Source organism: Tamandua tetradactyla, chromosome 1 (genome assembly GCF_023851605.1).
Source record: "Tamandua tetradactyla isolate mTamTet1 chromosome 1, mTamTet1.pri, whole genome shotgun sequence".
In the NCBI taxonomy this organism is placed as follows: domain Eukaryota; kingdom Metazoa; phylum Chordata; class Mammalia; order Pilosa; family Myrmecophagidae; genus Tamandua; species Tamandua tetradactyla.
This window is the reverse complement of record NC_135327.1, coordinates 173,250,268-173,265,237: the sequence shown is the minus strand read 5'-3', so window position 1 is coordinate 173,265,237 and position 14,970 is coordinate 173,250,268. Positions and strand designations below refer to the sequence as shown.

The 14,970-nt window shown below is 34.3% G+C and overlaps 1 protein-coding gene across 1 annotated transcript in view; it reads right to left on the bottom strand.

Annotated features, from left to right (window-relative positions):
* The window catches only part of MKLN1 (muskelin 1), a 299,405-nt gene that overhangs the window by 216,485 nt on the left and 67,950 nt on the right, over positions 1-14,970 (bottom strand). The window contains exon 2 of the mRNA XM_077135509.1: positions 13,479-13,548. Coding sequence (XP_076991624.1) covers positions 13,479-13,548 — 70 coding nt within the window. The remainder of the gene's footprint in view (positions 1-13,478; positions 13,549-14,970) is intronic.

Genomic DNA, 14,970 nt, shown 5'->3' with positions numbered 1-14,970 from the left:
TGAAAGGAAAAAAATTGTCAACCCAGAATTCCATATTCGGCAAAATTAATTTTTTTAAATTTTTACTCCACAGGTAAAGGAGAAAAAGACATTTTCCGATAAAAGAGAAGTCATCATCAGCTAATATACAATAAAAGAAAGCTAAAGGAAGTTCTTCAGGCAAAGGGAAATTAATGTAGACAGAAATATGGGTCCTCATAAAAGAATGGGAAACAGTAGAAATGATGAAAATCTGGATAAATTCAAAAGGCTACCTCCTCCTGGTTGCCGTTTTCCTCTTTATTTTTTTATAAACTTCAAAACTGCTTAAAGCAAAATTCTAACATTGCCTTTTGGCATTTACGGCATGTGTAGATGCACTACACATAATATCTACAACCTACAGGGCAGGGGAGGGGAAAATAAATCTCTAAGTTACAATTCATCTAAATTTTATGTGAAATAGTACATTAGTAACTGTAAGTATACTGTAAAAAAATCAAAAATATATATTGTAATCCCTGGAGAAATCATTAAAAAACATAAACACCAAAAAAAGTTAGAAAACAAAAATAAAGACAGATCTATACCCAAACATGTAAGCAACATTTCAGTCAAAAGACAGATTTTCTTTAAACATAAAGATATAGAGATAGGTCGAAAACAGATACAAACAGATATAGCACATAAACAGTAGCATAAGCAGGCTGAAATAGTTATATTAGTATCAAAGGGTCATTTCATAACTAATTTGCATATCCCTGACAATTTGGAATAGATAAAAGTTAGATCAATCTTCTATTTATATTTGAAAGATGTTCTTCTAAATTTGGAAGATTTTATGAACTGAACCGTGTCCCCACCTCCCCTCCAAAACTATGTTTGAGTCCAAACACCATCTGGTAAACATGATACTATTTGAAAACAGGATCTTTGAACATGTTATTAGTTAAAATGAGGCCAAATTGGATTAGGGAGGACTCTAATCCAATATGACTGGCGTCCTTATAAACAGAGAAAATCTGGATACAGTCAATAAGAGAAAGAGATGGCCATGGGACAGAGGTAGAAACTGAGTTATACTGCCACCAGCCAAGGAATGCCACTGTGGACTTCCTTGTTCACAAAGGACTGCTGGTGTCTCACCAGAACCCAGGCAAGAGGCATGGAATGGATTCTCACCTTTAAGAGGACGCATGGCCTTACCAACACCTTATTTCAGAGACCTACCCTCCATAAGTGTGAGAGAATAAGCTTCTGTTGTCCAAGTTAACCATTCTGTGGTATTTGTTACAGAAGCCCCCCAGCAAAGTAAGGCAGAAGGCCGAGCATCTTTCATTTTTATTTGCCATACAGATTTGTTCTTTCATGAACTGTTAATGTATATTTTAATCCCAGTTTTTCAATAAGTTGTTCATCTTTTCTTTATCCCTTTTTTATATCTGATACTAATATTTTATCTTGTCAGTACTTTACAAACTTTTTCCTTATCTGTTGACTTTATGTTATTTTTTGTCTAACACACACATATATATACACGTATGTGTGCTATATATACCTTTCTTTTTAAACGTACATACCTTTTTTTAACATAATCAAATATGTCTAGATTTTCTTTTGTCTCTTCTAGCTTGCTGCCTGCCTAGTGAAAAAGATTTTATCAACTGCTATGTCAGAAGTTCCCAAGCATTCACAGAACCCTTAGCTTTTTTCTTGGTTCCTTTATAGCCAACCTCCAAGATGGCCCCCAACAATCCCTGCCTCTTTCCTATTTTCAAGTTATATAAAGTCTCCTTGTACACACTGTATCGGGGTTGGCCTGTGTGACTAAGAATACAGCACAAGTAATAGTATATCACTTTCAAGGTCAGGTTATAAAAGATATTGATGCTTCTGCCTTTCTCTCTCTTGGATCATTTGCTCTGGGCAAGCCAGCTGCCATATCATCAGGACTGTCAAAGGACCTATAGAAAGGTCCATATAGTGAGGAATTGAGGCCTCCTGACAACATACAGGAAGGAAATGGGGTCGCCTGCCAAAGGCATGGAAGGAGATCCCCCAATCCCAGTCAAATCTTCAGATGGTTATAATCCTGGCTGACACTCTGTGGTAGTTAGATACAGTTATCAACTTGGCCAGGTAAAGGCACCTAGTTCTGTTGCTGCGGAAAGTTTTAGCAAAAATAAAAGAACTTTTATTTCCCATATTGGTGACTCAGAATTTTGTAAGAGGATTTCTTTTAAGTTTAGTAATACCAGACTAGGTACTATAAGATAGGACAACAATTTTCAAGGATCTTAAAATTTAATGAGGAAGGGGCAGCACAACCATGGCTCAGTGGCAGAATTCTTCCCTGCCATGCTGGAGACCTGGTTTCAAATGTCAGTGTCTGCCCATGAAAAAAAAATTTAATGAGGAAGATACATACTAGCAACTTACTATACTACAAGATAGAATGAAATGAGTCCTATGATCCTACAATACTAAAAAAAAGTGTTTCTGTTCTCAGAAAGAAAATAGATTTAATACTAATTAGTAATATAGCAATACTTGCATCTATTCAACCCCACAGAAGAAAAGAGGCTTTCCCAGATAACAATAATAAAAATTAGAACTCTAGAAATATAATACTTAGGAATATATTATGACCCTAATCGCCTTATTTTACAGATGAGGAAATGTCATTTTGGGGTCCAAAGGGTGGTATGTGCCAGTTTGAAGCTACTATGTACCCCAGAAAAGCCATGCCTGTTAATCCTCATTCAATACTGCTGGGAAGGATCTTTTTTTTTTGCATGGGCAGGCACCGGGAACCGAACCCGGGTCCTCTGGCATGGCAGGCGAGCATTCTTGCCCGCTGAGCTACCGTGGCCCACCTGGAAGGATCTTTTTTATTGTTTCCATCCATTCAAGGTGGGGTTGCTTACTGGAGCCCTTTAAGAGGGAACCATTTTGGAAAATGCTTTAGGCCACCAGAACCCACAGACCCAGCAGAACAGACAGAGCCAGGGAAGCCATTGGAGAAGTCTTATGAAATGAGGAGAGAAAGCTAGCAGCATCACCACTGCCTTTCCAGCTAAGAGAGAAACCCTGAACACCATCAGCTTTCTTGAACCAAGGTATCTTTTGCTGGATGCCTTAATTTGGACATTTTCATAGCCTTGCCTTAATTTGGGCATTTACACAGCCTTAAAACTATAAACTTGCAACTTAATAAATTCCCCTTTTTAAAAAGTTATTCTGTTTCAGGTTTATCACATTCTGGTAGTATGCAAACTAAACCACCTAGAGAGGTTAACTGGCTGACCCTAGATCACATAAAGAGTTAGTAGTAGATTCAAAACAGGAATGAGTGATAAAACAAAAGAGGCACAAAGCACTGTTAAGAGAGAATTGAAAAGCAAGAATTTCCCCTAATTATCCTTCATCTTGAGATAATACACTAAAAGTAAGAAAAGAGGAAAAATCATCTTCTGTATTTGGTTACTTATCAGCAAAAACCTTAAATATTTGTGCATATGATTTTTTACTTCTCAAACTGCTTTTGGAGTTAATTTTCACACCAGTACCACTACCACCTAGTAAAAAGCAACTAAAATCTCTTGCCTAGATTACTGAAAGAGCACTTCTCAACTCATAATATGTAATTATATACAAATATTATTTCATCACAACAATTTTGATTTTTCAGAGGTCTTTGTTCCTTTTTTGCTGATTCTCTGGCCTATTCTAGACATGGGGTCTTAATTTCCTAGGGATGCCAGAACAAAGTACCACAAACTGAATGGCAGTCCAATATCTGCAAGGGAATCCTTGTCTTTTCCTAGCTTCTGGTGGGATACCCAACAATCCTGTGGGCTTCAATCTCTACTTCATTTATCACATGGCCTTCTCTCTTTAAGTGTGTCTGTGTTCAATTCTCCCATTCCCAAAGGACACCAGTCATATGGATTAGGATCACCCTAATTAATTTGGTCTCATCTTAACTAATAACATGTTCAAAGTCCCTATTTCCAAATAAAGTCACATTCACAGTACCAATTATATACATATTACACCTTTTCACTTCTTGCTCCTCTCTTTCTGGAAACCAATAACACACATATTACACTTTTTCACTCTCATTCCCCTTATCTTCTGCCTTCTTTTCTATCTGTTTGACTCTCTGCTTCATTCTGAATATTTTCTTTTCATTAAATTCTAGTTCATTAATTCTCTCTTCAATTGTGCCTAATCTTCTATTAAACTCACCTACCAGGATCAAAACTTTGATTACTATATTTTTAATTTCAATTTTAGTTCTTTTTGTGATTTCAATATTCATTTTCACATCCTTTTTCCCTTTAACATACTAAGGGCATTTATTTAAAAACCTATATCTAAAACATCACTACCTTGAAGCCCTGTTATTTTTGGTGATACTAAATATGAAAAACTAAAAATAATTAAATGTCTAGGAAGCATATCTGCTTCAGGCAGAGTATTACGGACAATAACAATTCTGGATCACTTAAATCCAATTTCAAAAACTGAGGTAATATGAAACTGGGCGTCAGTCTCTGTGAGCGCCACACTATTTCTAGTTCATTTTTGTCCCTTCAATATCCTGAACCAAAATGCAGGAAATCTACCATTCTGCCATGCCCAGGCTCTGGTTTCCAAACTTTATCACTTTATTTATACCTCCAATAATTTTTAGGAAGTGTTATTCAGTTTCTTAACCTCTTAATCACTTCTTTAGATATCCCATGGAAAAGTGGCCCCCAAAGTAGCTCCCTCTATGGGTTTCCAAATTCTCACAAATTTTTACCCCATCACTCTTTACTACCTTGCTGTTATAACTCCACTACCTTCAAAAACACCTTTCGTTTTGGTTTCTTTTCCTACTTACCGCAGGTCTCCTATCTGTTCTTAGCAAGAAAGCTGGTTAAACTAAAATGGCTTTTTCTATTTTTTCATTTATTAAAGCTCTATTTAATTCTTTCTCAAATTTGCAAAGGCACTTTTTATACTTTCCTATTCCTTACTGATATCTTTTATTTCTTCAAATATTATAAGCAGTTGATTTAATTTCAGTGTCTTTTAATTCTTCTAATTTCATTATCTAAAGTTTTTACAGATTTCTGCTATCCATTGCATCTGCCAGGTCTTATACACGTGCCTTATTTCCTAGTATGTTTGGTTATCTTTGACTGGGTAAGGCCCACTTTCTTGAATAATTAATTGTGACAATTACCTGAGGCCAAGGGATGATTATTACAATAGATAATTGTAACTACTTCCAAAAGGATCTCCACTTACTTCTTTTGGGCACCTTGTAGGACACTAATCACCCAAACCACTCTAAAACCATACTATAGATTTCCTGGATAGCTAGGTATTGGGAATTTAAGTAGTAAATCTGAACAAAGATGAATAAGTGGTTATAACCTTTCAGAGCTGGGGTTTCTTCTTTTGTCCTTTTCCCCAGTTCCACTAAATGCCAACTGCAATTCTCACCACAGTTCCCTGGAAGTGGGGATTTGCTTCTATATCATCCTTATCCTTAGGTTCTCGCCTTTTAAGAACTTTATGGGAATGCATATACCTTTTAAAATTCAGTACTTTCAGTAATTTTTGGAGCACACATTGAAAATAAATGTTATAAACTTAGCTCACAAAAGGTAGAATGCAACATTTCTGACTACTCATCTATGCATTAACACTATACCCATTCCAACTCACCTAGCAGTTTCTCATGAATTTAAGTCAAAATTGTAAGTCCTTTTAATTATATTTTTCTAGCAAGACTCTTTTTCTTTAGGATTGGCAATATGGAACTCCAGTTATAATTGGGTTGTAATTACAATAAAGAAAAACTGGATTCCATGTAACTCCATGATAAATTGGCCATTGTTAATTTCAAAACTTTAAATTACTTCTACTATGAGTAGTCTACTAAGTCTACTATGAGTCTTGTCACACTGAATAGTAAATGATTCAGTATATTTCCTTGCTCATGAAGAAGAAAGACAATGTTATTTCTGCATTACCAACACCTAAATTGCAGCGCTCTAAAGATACTAAATAACTTGAGTGAATAAATGAGCAAACAAGTAAAAAGACATTCAATTCTTCTGTCTTCAAAATACGGTCAGTTAACAAATAAATGTAATTTCACAGTAAGGAAGGTGTAACAGTTTCAGTTATAGCACAAAAAGAAAGAAAGAAAGAAAATTAACTACTGAAAAATAAGACATGTTTCTTGAGGATGACTGTATAATGATATAGCTTTTGCAATGGGATTGTGAAAACCTTGCATGTGATGATCCTTTTATCTATGGTATGGAAAGATGAGTAAAAAATATGGATAAGAAATAAACAAAAATTGGGGGAACAAAGGTTAAAATAAATTGAGTAGATTGAACTACTAGTGGTCAGTGAAAGGGAGTGGTAAGGGGTATGACATGTATGAGTTTTTTCTTTCTTCTTTCTTTTGCTGGAGAGATGCAAATGTTCAAAAAAATGATATGGTGATGAATACACAACTATGTGATAATATTGTGAGCCACTGATTATATCCATTACAAGAATGTTTATATGTCAAGAATGTTTGTATGTTTGCTTGTTGCTTATAATAAAAATAGTTCTTAAAAAAATTATGAACATATGCAAAGGGGCTTGTACGTAAAGAGGAAAAAGCCAATCAAAGCCATTGTGAGTTAAAAGAAACATCCACAAGGGTCTGTTATCCTTGTTACAAAAAATGCCTGCTATAAAGGTAACTGAGAAAATGTAATGTGACAGCAACTTTCACTGCAACCGAATATATAAATTTCACAGCCATGTAGTAAAATAGTTTTGCATCAACTGTTAAAGTGGACCATATGCACCTATGACAGCAATTCTGCTCCCAGATATATACACTAAAGAACATACAAGAAATAAACAAGGAAAATATTTGCAAGAATACTCACAGTCTTTTTCATAATAGTAAAGAAGACTGTTAAAAAAAATCCCAAATGACTATCAACAGCAAATACATAAATACATTTTGGCATACTAATAGACTGGAATACTACTTAGCAGTGAAAAAGAACAAAGTACAGCTACATGTAACATTAATAAATATTATATATAATATATAATTATATATATATAAATTTATAATACTAAAAATAGTGTCAGAAGAATTATAATGACACATTCATTTTACATTTCATTTATGAACAAAGCTAGGCAATTCTAAATCATAGCATATATATATATATATATATATATATATATATGTAAACACATACATATGTAATACTGCTGGAAAATGCTTGATAAAACAAGAAATAATACTCATTCCTGTATAGTTAAGAAATATATATATGAGGGGGCTTACAAAGAGTTTCAAAAGGTTGTTCATTTTCCATTTCTGAAATTGGTTGACAAGTAAACAGGAAGTTGTTTTAATAGTTTTTTTACTATATATAAAAGTTATGTACATTTTTTTGGAACCTAACAAGGTCTTCTTTATATTTTACTTCTATCTTTTGTTAGAGAAATTGTAGGTTTACAGAAAAATCATGCACAAAATAGGGTTCCCTTGTATCACAATATTATTAACACCTTCATTAATGTGCTACAATTGTTGCAATTGATGAAAGAACATTTTTATAACTATACTCTACAGTTAACTTTAGGGGTCACTATTTGTGTAGCAGTCTTTCACATTTTTAGAATTGTTATTCTAGTAACATATTGTAAAACTTAAAATTTCTCTTTTATTCACATTCAAATATACATTTCAGTGTTGTGAATTATACTCACAACATTATACTATCATCACCACCAATCTCTACCAAAAGTTTTCCATCATTCTAAATAGAAACTATGTACAATTTAAACATCAACTCCCCATTCCCTTCCCCACCCTGGCTACTGACAATCTGCATTCTAGCTTCTGACTTGATAAATTTGCTTATTCTAATTATTTCATATCAACAAGATCATACACTATTTCTCTTTTTGTGTCTGGCATATTTCACCCAACATGATACATTAAGGTTTATCCATATCATAGCACATATCAGAACCTCATTCTTTTTTATAGCTGAATACTATTCATTGTGTGTACTTATCACACTTTGTTTAACCATTCATTGGTTGAGGACACTTGGGTGCTTCCATTTTGTACAATTTTGAATAACGCTGCTATGAACATTGGTGTGTAAATATCTGTTCAATACTTTTGGGGATATATCTAGAAGTGGGACTGCTAGATCAAATGGTAATTCCATATTAACTTTCTAAGGAACAGCTAAACTGTCTTCCACAGTGGCTGTACCATTTTACATTTCCATGAACAACAAATAAATGTCCCTATTTCTCCACATCTTCTGCAACACTTGTAACTTTCCATTTTTTAAAACAGCAGCCATTCTAGTCAGCATAAAATACCTCACTGTGGTTTTGATCTGTATTTCCCTGACGACCAATTGAGCACCTTTCATGTGCTTTCTGGTTGTTTGTATATCTTCTTTGTAGAAATGTCTAATCAAGTTTTCTGCCCATGTTTTAATTGGGTTGTTTGTATTTTTGTCATTGATGTGTAGTATTTCCTTCTATATATGGGACATTAAGCCCTCAACAGTTACATAGTTTTGAAATATTTTCTCCCATTAAGTAGGATGGTGTTTTATTTTCATGATAAAGTCCACTGATGCACAAAAGTTTTTAATTTTTATGAAACCCCATTTATCTATTTTTAATTTTGTTGCTCATGCTTTGAGTATAAAAATCAAAGAAACCATTGCCTAACACAAGGTCCCAAAGATGCTTCCATATATATACTTTTTTCTAGTTTTAAAGTTCTAGCTCTTATATTTAGGACTTAGATTCATTTTAAATTACTTTTGGTATATGGTGTGAGGTAGAGGTTCACCTTCATTCTTTCACATATGGACATCCAGTTTTCCTGCACCATTTGTTGAAGAGACGATTCTTTTCCAGTTGACTAGACTTCCCACACTTGTCATACCAATTAGCCATAAATATGAGGGCTGATTTCTGAACTCTCAATTCCATTCCATTGCCTGTCCTTCTGCCAGTATCATGTTCTTTTGACCATGGTAGCTTTGTAGTAAATAATAAAATTGGGAAATGTGAGTTCTCCAACTTGCTTCTTTTTTCAAGATGTTTTTGGCTGTCAGGGCACTGTGACCATCCAAATAAATTTGATGATTAGCCTTTTCACTTCTGCAAAGAAAGCTGTTAGAATTTTTTTTTTTTTTATGCTGCATGGTGAGGTCACATTTCATTATTTTTCTATTTGAGTATTCTGCTATTGCAGCACCATTTGTTGAATTTTTGTTTGTTTGTTTTTTTGTTTTTGTTGTTCATTTGTTTTGGGGAAGTGCACGGGCCAGGAATCAAACCCAGTTTCCCACATGACAGGCAAGAATTCTACCACTGAACTACCACTGTACTCCCGAGAAAACTAAACTGGGATTGCAATGAAGCTGTAAATTGCTTTAGGTAGATCTGACATCTGAACAATATTTAGTCTTCCTAACCATGAACACAGTGTCCTTCCATCTATTTAGGTCTTACTTGTTTTCTTTTAGTAATGTTTTGTAGTGTTTCGTAAATAAGTTTTCTGCATCCTTTATTAGATTTATTTGTAGATACATGATTCTTTTGATTTCTATTATAAATGGAATTTTTTCTCAATTCCTCCATGTGACTATCCGTTCTAGTGTATAAAAACACTATTAATTTTTACATATTGATCTTGTACCCAGCCACTTTGCTGAACATTTATTAGGTCTAGTAGCTTTGTTGCACTTTTCAGGATTTTATGTATATAGGATCATGTTATCTGCAAATAGGGAAAGTCTTACTTCTTTCTTCCCAATTGCTCTGGCTAAAATTTCCAATACAATGTGTTGAACAACAGTAGTAACAGAGGACATCCTTGTCTTTTCCTAATCACAGAAGAAAAGTTTCCACTCTTTCATTGTTAAGTATGATATTTCTTGTGGGTTTCCATAGATGCCCTTTATTATGTTGAGTAAATTTCCTTCTATTCCTAGTTTTCTAAGTGTTTAAAAACCTCCAGGAGAGGTGGTGGATTACGTCAGATGACTTTTCTGCATTAACTGAAATGATCGTGTGGTTTGTATTTCTTCTCTCTGTTAATGTCGTATATTGACTGATTTTCTTATGTTGAACCACCTATGTATACCCACAATACATTCTACATAATCCTGGTATATAATTCTTTTTGTTTTGTTTTGCTTTTTGGGTTCATGGTCCAGGAATCAAACCCAAGCCTCCCACATGAAAGGCAAGCATTCTACCACTGAACCACCCATGCACCCTGTATATAATTCTTATACTGTGTTCTCGGATTTGGATTGCTAGATTGTTGAGCATTTTTGCACATATATTTATAAAAGTCTTTAAAATTATTTTCTTGTGGTATCTTTATCCTGGCTTTGGTATGGGGGTGATGGCCTCAGGAGTTAGGGAGCATTCCCTCACCTTCAATTTTCTGGAAGATTTTCAATAAGATTGGTGTAAATTCCTGAAGAGTTTGGTAAAACTCATCTGTAAAGTCATCTGTTCCTGGGTTTTACTTCATTGAGAAGTGTCTGATAATTAATTCAACATTTTTACTAATTATTGATTTTTTAAAATCTTCAGCTTTTTCCTGAGTTAGTATAGGTACCTTTGCTCATTTCTAGGGATTTGTCCATTTCACATAAATTGTCTAATCTGATGTGTATAGTTATTGCATCCCCTTATAGTCCTTTTTATTTCTGTGAAGTTAGGAATATGTTCCCCTTTTCATTTCTGATTTTAATTATTTGTGTCTCCTAATTTTCTTTTTCAGTCGAGCATAAGGTTTGAAAATTTGTTTATCTCCTCAAAGAACTAACTTTCAGTTTTATTGATTCCATTGCCTTTCTTCTTTTTTTTATTCTTTCATTTATCTTCACTCTAAATTTTGTTATTTCCTTACTTCTGCTTGCTTTGGGTTTAGTTTGCTCTTCTTTCCTAGTTCCTCTAGTTTTGAGGTTAGGTCTCTGACATGATTCAATTTTTCATTTTTCTCTTTATTGATGTTTCATTACATGTGATAGGAGAAGATAAATTGTATGTTTTCATTATTTGGGGGACTTATTTAGAATTGTTTTGTGACCTAACATATGGTCAATCCTTGAGAATTATCCAAGTGGGTACAGGAGAAGAATGCATATCCTGTTTGGTGAAGTGTTCTTTATATGTCTGTTATGTCTAGTTGGTTTAGAGCATGTTCAGGTCTTCTATTTACTTAATGATCTTCTGTCTAGATGTTCTATCCACTATTTAAAGTCGTGTATTGAAGTCTCCAACTGTTAAAGCAGAACTATTTCTCCCTACAATTCTGTCTATATGTGCGACATATACTTTGGACCTCTGCTGTTAGATATATTAGTTATATGTTGTAATTGTTCTATATACTTGTAGAATTGACCCCTTTATCAATATAGGTTGTCCCCTGTAACCATTTTGTTCTTAAAGTATATTTTAACTGATATTAGCATTGCTACCCCAGCTCTCTTTTGGTTATTACTTGCATGGTATATAATTTTTCCATCCTTCCACTTTGACCCTACTAACATCTTTGAATTTAAGCCGAAACTCTTATAAATAGCATATAATTGGGTCACAGTTTTTATTCATTCTTCCATTTCTGCCTTTTGACTAGAAAGTTTAAACCATTTACATTCAAAGTAACTGATGATAATGCAGGACCTTCTTCTGCCATTTTATTGTTTAGTAAGTGTGCCATGTACTCCAGAAAAACATGTTCTTACATATAATCCATTCCTGTGGGTGTAAATCTAGTGTAGGTAGGACTTTTCAATGAGGTTATTCAGTTAAGAAGTGTCTCTCCTCAATCAGGATCAATTCTATTACCAGAGTAAGAATGAAATACAGAAAAAAAAAAAAGTAAAGGAATAAAGAAGCTGAAATCAGCAAAACTGAGAAGGGAGAGACTTGTAGACAACACCATGTGCCCTGGCATATGGCAGAGAAGCTAAGGATCACTGGCAGCCAATCTTCAGCTAGAAAGCATCGATCGTCTTGTAATGTTTTTATTTGGACATTTCCCCAACCTCAAAACTGTAAGCTAATAAATTCCCAATATTTAAGTCCAACCATTTTTATGGTATTTGCTTTGAGCAGCCTAGGAAACTAAAACAGTGGTTGTTAAGTCTTATGCTTTCTTGGTCCCTTATTTTTTCTGTTAATGCCTATTTTCATATTTATTTGATCTCTGTACTGTACCATATTGAGTCCCTTTCCATTTCTTTCTGGATATATTTTTTCATATATTTTCTTTGCGGTTACCATAAGATTAAAATGTAACATACTAAATATATAATAACCAATTTTTACTCAATACTAACCTAACTTCAATAGCTTACACATACATTAACACCATTCATACACTTTTAAGTCCTTTCCTTGTTTTGCAACTTGTTAAATATTTTATCTTTGCACACTGCCTATCCAAAATCATAAATCAATCAGTTCTTTTCTATTTATCTGGGAATATTTTTATCTCTCCCCCCCTTTTTTTTTTGGTATGCTGTATGGTTGGGGTCACATTTCATTCTTTTTCCATGTGACTACCCTGTTATTGCAGTACCATTTCGGGGTGGGGGATGGGGTGAGGAGTGCATGGGCTGGGAACTGAACCCAAGTCTCCTGCATGGCAGGCGAGAATTCTACCACAGAACTACCCTTGTATACTCCTCCCCTTCATTTCTGAAAGACAGTTTTGCCAGCCATAAAATTTTTGGTTGGCAATTATTCTCTACCAACACTAACATTTCAACCTACTGCCATCTCGTCTCCATAGTTTCTAATGAGAAACTAGCATGTAATCAATTCAACTTGGACTCCCTTGTACATAGCTCACTGCTTTTCTCTTGCAACTGTCAGAACTTTCTCTTTGTCCTTTGCAATACAACAGCATGATTACCATGGATTTGGCCATATTTCTTCTTCAGTTTATACTGTTTGGCATTTGCTGGGATTCTTGGATGTGTATATTCAGGTCTTTTGCCAAGTCTGGGAAGTTTTCTATGTTCCTTCTGTTCTTGTCTTCCCTTCCTCTCCCTCTGGGACTTACATAATGCATTTAGTGCTATGCTTGATGGTGTCCCACAGGTCTATTAGGCTATGTTCGCTTTTTAAAATTCTTTTTTTCTTTCTCCCCAGCTTCACCTTTCTTTGAAAGGTATCAAAAGAGTTAGTTTTGTATCATTAGTAATTCAGAAGTAAAAAGTGTATGAGTCATCAAATTCCACGTTTCATTTGCCTATGAACTAAAAGTTCTTTCAAAATTTAAGCCAATAAACAAAAGAGAAAAAAAAATTACCTCCCAACACCAAAGACTAAATAAATTAATAACTGATACCAAGAGATGACAGGCAGACATACATACTGATTAAGTGTCTATCTCTGAATCTTACCTGGGGAGGATAGTTGCTCTCTGAAGACCACCTTGAAGACTGGTCATTTGGTTTATCCACTAAAATGTTCCTAAAATAAAAAAGGAAATTGTAGCAATTAATTTCAATAATAAGAATAAGTGAGTAAAACTTTGCAAAACAATTCTACAAGATATTGAAATTATCAAGTTACACACTTTGAACTTGAACAAGAGAACATGATATAGAATAAGAAGCACAGAAAGCCTCTGGTATATAAAATATTTTAAAATATGATCAAGGGGGAATTTCAAATATTGGAGAAAAGCAAGAGTTTTCATGAGTTCTACTTCACACCAAGTGACAAAATGAACATAGATGTACTCAGGAGTTTTATAGCAAAGCAATAAAATACCTAAAATAAATAAAATAAAATATATGGTATAATATACAATGTGTGAGTATATTATATATTATTATAGAATGTTACACATATATTATACATATTTATGTATAACATATTACATACATGTATATAATCAATTTTCAAATCAGAAAGGACTTTTAAATACAGCATCAAAAGCAGAACTACAGGCAGTACAACAGTGGCTCAGTGGCAGAATTCTCGTCTGCCATGCTAGAGACTTGGGTTCGATTCCAAGTGCCAGCCCATGCAAAAAAAGAATGCAGAACTATGTGGGGAGATACGAGGAGCTGATATAAATATGCCAGTTTGAAACCATCCAGAAAAGCCATATTCTTTAATCTTGATTCAATATTGTTGGTTAGTCTCTTTTTGGTTGTTTCCACGGAAATGTGGCCCACCTAATTGTAGGTGGGACCTTTGATTAGGGGGTTTTCCATGCAGATGTGTCTCCACCCACTGAAGGTGGGGTTGCTTACTAGAGTCCTTTAGGAGGGAACCATTTTGGAAAAAGCCTCAGTGCTGGCAAAAAGACGTTTGGAGATGGAGAAAGAAAACACCCCCGGGGAAGCCATTTGTAATAAGAAGCCAGGAGAGAAAGCTAGCAGATGTTACCATGTGCCTTACCAGCTGACAAAGAAACCCCAAACATCACCAGCCATTTCTTGAGTCAAGGTATCTTTCTCTGTATGCCTTAGTATGGACATTTTTATGGTAAACATGTGATTTAAAGTAAACATGTGACTTAATAAATTCCCTTTATAAAAGCCAATGCATTTTTGATATATTACATTCCAGTGGCATTAGCAAACCAGAACACATGAATAACTTTAGAAGACTATGCTTTCACTGGAAACTCTGTGACTAAAAATAAAGTTTTTTGTTTATGTGTACATAAACACTATTTTAAATACTATTTAAAGCATGAGCACTATTTTATTTAATAAAGTTGTTTTTCACAGGGTTATGAGTTAATTCTGAAACATACTGGGGTTGAACAAATGAGTAAATAGGTAATACATTCTGGGAGCTAGGGTTCTCATTATTGGAGTGAGAAATTAAAGTTAAGCAAAGGGGCAAGATTATAATAAACTCTGTGGTATTAGATAA